The sequence below is a fragment of the Sciurus vulgaris genome (genome assembly GCF_902686455.1).
Source record: "Sciurus vulgaris genome assembly, chromosome: X".
Lineage (NCBI taxonomy): Eukaryota > Metazoa > Chordata > Mammalia > Rodentia > Sciuridae > Sciurus > Sciurus vulgaris.
The window spans coordinates 93,047,285-93,051,557 of NC_136471.1; the positions used below are offsets into that span (position 1 = coordinate 93,047,285).

General features: G+C 54.8%; 1 protein-coding gene across 1 annotated transcript; it reads right to left on the minus strand.

Moving 5' to 3' along the window:
• Positions 1 to 2,167: 2,167 nt before the first annotated feature.
• Positions 2,168 to 3,691, minus strand: LOC306651033 (centromere protein V-like protein 3; the record flags this gene model as incomplete). Its single annotated transcript, XM_079123583.1, has 1 exon — positions 2,168 to 3,691. The coding sequence occupies one exon, from the start codon at positions 3,689 to 3,691 to the stop codon at positions 2,831 to 2,833; it is 861 nt and encodes a 286-aa protein (XP_078979709.1). The 3' UTR covers positions 2,168 to 2,830.
• Between the last annotated feature and the right edge of the window lie 582 nt (positions 3,692 to 4,273).

Sequence of the window (4,273 nt, forward strand, 5' to 3'; positions counted from 1 at the left end):
GCCTCCCCATTTGCGACACATGGGAAGTTTCTCAACTCCGATGGTCCCTGACACTTTCCAGAAACAAATCGCTCACTTTCTTCTGAAGCTCATTCTGTAGATGCCCTTGGTATGGGCACCAAGAGATTGACTCTGTGTCTCTCGTGCTGTGTGTGCCCTTCTAGTCTGCTGTGGGGGCCAGTACCGTTCCCTCTTCTGTGGCATGCCAGGAGACAGTTAAGCAACGTTCTTGGGAAAGGACCTAGGACGTCTATTCACATGTCTTGTCATGCACTCACCACTCACAGGTCTGATGCGGTGTGTGCTTTCTGGGGCACTCAGGCTGAGGAACTCCCCTGACACCTCACGTGTGCACACCTAACTCCAAGTTGAACTTCTGTCCAAAACGTTGGCACTTCAGCATCTTTGCCTGACTGACTGCATAGCTGCGAGAACGTCTCCCATTGTACTTGACCCGAGGCAAATCATCAGTGAAGGTTTGTGGTATGAAAGAAGGAATGTATAGAGACTTAGAAGCGAGAGCAGAAGGGTGGTCGGTGCCACTGTGCAAAAACACTCCAACATATGCTACTCCCAACAGGTAAAACCTCCCCAGAGGGAAGAGCAGTGCTTAATGGTCCTGGATGCAGCTTTTGGCATAGCGGACACTGTCTTTGGGCATCGGTAAGGGCGGCTCTGAGACTGACTGGACAGCTTTTTCCTGGCTGTCTTATTCTCTGTAGCAACAGTGACACGTTTGGTTTGCTCTGGCTCAGAGGAGATAGGACCGTGCCTGTTTTTCCTTAGGACTTAAGTCATCCATAAATTGTGCGTAAGCTATATGTGAACTCTGAAACAAAGTCAGGGGTGTAGACCTGCAGCCACAATATAGGGAGTCAGAATGACACACAACCAGCTACCTAGAAGCCCACAGGTGCAAGACTGTATTTTCCAAAAATATCCACAACAACTCTCATCTCCTGTTGTTATAAATAGCGCCACCTCCCCCACCGAGAGATGTAGTTCTGATTATCCCACTTGAATCTGAAAGGGCTTGTGACTCACTTCTAATCAATAGAGTATGACAGGAGTGACTCACCATGGGTTCTGAGGCTTGGTCATAGGAGCTGATGCAAAGCTCACCTTGCTTATTGAAACCACCCCCCTTACTGGCTTGGGGTCTGAGTCATCAAGTAGGAGGCCTGAACACAGAGGCCTGCCATGCTCAGAAGAAAATGAATGCCACTGAGAGGTGACAATTAAGAACTCCCCTTGCCCACTCCATCCCAGTCCCTCAGTCCTCTCCACAATGCCATCAGGGCTGTCAGCAAAGGACCCGTTAGATGAATCCAGTCATGGCGGGTCAGGCTTTCTCAAAGCGGGTCACAGACATGATGTGAAAAACAGTCATTTCCACTGCGCCCTTTCTCAGTGCCTGAGTTTGAAAGTTCATGCACATAAGAAACAGTTGGTATGTTATGGACTCCCTTGGGGGTGGTTTGTTGTGCAGGCGAGAGTCACAGGTTTGTGGAGGGTGGAGGGGCATAGGACAGGCCTCTACTCCAGGCACAAAGCCATCTGTCCCTCCTGCACAGGGACAAACCCTAAGCTCATCCTTCCCTGAATTATTTCATTGACTTTCTCTATGGCTTTTCCACCACCCTAGTATCGTGAGGATAAATGGGAGATTTGTTTGGCCCGGGTGACTTGACAGGCATCCCCATCAGCAGAGAAGAGAAATGGGGTATTCCTGCACAAGGCAGTCAGTGCTAGGCACCAGCTTTGCCCTGAGTATGAGGATACTGGGACTTGTTCACATCACTTAGGGAAGGTGAACTTGAAGAATAGATTTTAGCCAACTGGACACGAGTGACCTACCCAGCAGGTGTCAGAGGCTGGATTCAAACACAGTCAGTGTGTCCCCAGAGGCTAAATGTGTAAAGGCTCTGTCGATGCCCCCAACAAATGTTTCAGGGACCCTGGAGAATTTTGCCCCACTGCAAAGCAAGGGACACCACCATCCTTTGAAATTACCGGAGGCCAACTTTGTTCAACAGCCCCAGTTTCCCCATTGCCAAATCCTACTCTATGGATAGATCAACAAACACAACTTCACATTTGTAAGTATTTATTAATTTCTGAACACTTAACACATGTACAAGGTGGGTACTTGGAAAGATCCCAGGGAGTAGACATCCCTCTCAATCCTATCTCCCCATCCCCTCCCAGCAGTTAGTCACTAACACAAAACCAAGCAACACAGTAGCATCGTGGGAAAACTGAGTGCCATGAGGTATGCAATATCGAATTTTAAAACATGCTATTTCAAACTCACTAGATAAGCAACGTGGCTGAAAACAACAGCTTTCCCTAAGTAGTGGAAATATGTCCACCTAAAGCACAAAAACTCACGAAACCCGGGGAGAACTGTTCGCGTAACTGTTGACAAATCTGTTGGGATGTAGCCGCCCAGCACACGAAATGCACGTGTAGAACACAAGCCTGTTCACAATAGCACCGGAAACGTACAGTACATAGGATTCCCACCAGCGACGTGGGGACCCTTCGGGACGATGACTGGAATAAATGGAGACGCTACTGGCTGGTTGGATGTCAAGATGATCCATGTACACAGACGGAGGCGTGTGTGCTCAAGTTCTGGATCAGGAGCAAGTCCCTCGAACAGAACTGGAGGGGAAGGGGAAAGAGGGACAGGTAGCTTGCACTGACAGCACAGGTCGACCGGTCCGGAAAACAGACCTGGTTCACGGGAGAATGTCTATTTCCCCGAGTCCCGCACGGGCTGGCTGGAGGGGCCCGCGCATTTGTCTGGGCGCGTTGGCGGCCTCAGTCACTGCTCCTCTTGGCCAGGACAGGCAGGGGCCGCCTCGGTGGGCGCGTTCTGCATGGCGTCGTTCTCCTCGGTGGCCTCCTGCGCCCAAGCGCCACCGTCGACCTCCTCGATGACCACGCTGCGCACCGTGCCCGCGTCCAGGCAGTGCGGGGCGACGCCGTACACGCGGGGATCGGACTCCGCGGCGTGGAAGCTCTGCACCCCGCACCTGCTGCAGAAGCTGTGCAGCGCCGGGTGCGTGTTGGACGGGTAGGTGACCATGCTCTCGGCGCCCTGCAGCAGCGTGAAGCGCGCGGCCGGGACGAGGAAGTGGCGGTGCTGCTTCTTCTTGCACAGCCTGCAGCTGCACTCCACCACGCGCAGATCGGCAGGGGCCCAGGCCGCAAAGCGGATGGCGCCGCAGTGGCAGCCCCCGGTGTGGTACACCAGGCCCGGGTACTCGAAGGTGTCCAGCAGGAACTTGGCGGCACCCTCGCAGCTGAGGCCCCGCAGCTTGCGGAACGTCTCCCAGCGCTCGCGCTGCGCGCCCAGGTCCAGCTCACCCGGGGACGTGGCGGGTGCGGGTGGGGTGGGCGCGGACGCCCGCCGGTTCCGCGGCGGCGGCGGCGGGAGCAACAGATCCTTGGCGCCCGCCTCCCGGACCCGCCGCCACCAGCGCTTACGCCGCGCCTTTCCCCGCCGCCGCTTGGCCGCCGCCCGCTCCCTGCCCGCCGCTTGGCTCCCGACCCCGACTTGGACAGGTGGGCACCTCGCGCGGTTGGCGCCCATGACCGCGATGGCTGCGCAGGCGGCAGGAGGATCCCCGGGCCGCTCTCGCCTCCGCCGCTGAGCGCTGGCTCTGTGCCTTGCTCTGCCCATGGCGCCTGCAGACTTCCGAGCCGGTGCCCACCGCCCCTCATTTCCCAGGCAGTCTCTGAGCAGCCTCCTTGGCTGCACCTGCACGATTGGCCACTTGTTGAGTGTGATGTCAAGAGACCCTTCCCTTGACCCTATCAAAACAGCCTGCGCTCCCTTAGAAACTCAGTCAGAAGGAGGTCATTCAGCAGACACGTGTTGGGTCCCCACTAGGTTCTGGGCATGTGGAGGTGTATTATGCTCTCCAAACTCTCACACTCACTTAGAGGCAGTTACACCACACTAATAACCAAAATACTGCCATGCTTTCTCCCACAGGGACAAGAACGGGGCGCCCTAGGTAGCCACAGATGGGCCCAAGCACACCAGCTGGGGTGGGTGGGAGGGGCCACGTGGGGAAAGACTTTTGGTGTCTTCCTGCAGGATGGGTTTTGTCTACCTCTACTAGTTTTCCTCGCGATGGAGCCTGTTTTCATATGACTCTACCATTTCTGCTTTGATTGTTTTTATTTTATTTTTGTTTTTATTTATTTGGGGGTGGGGGGGTGTCCTGGGGATTGAACTCAGGAGCAGTCAACCAGCGAG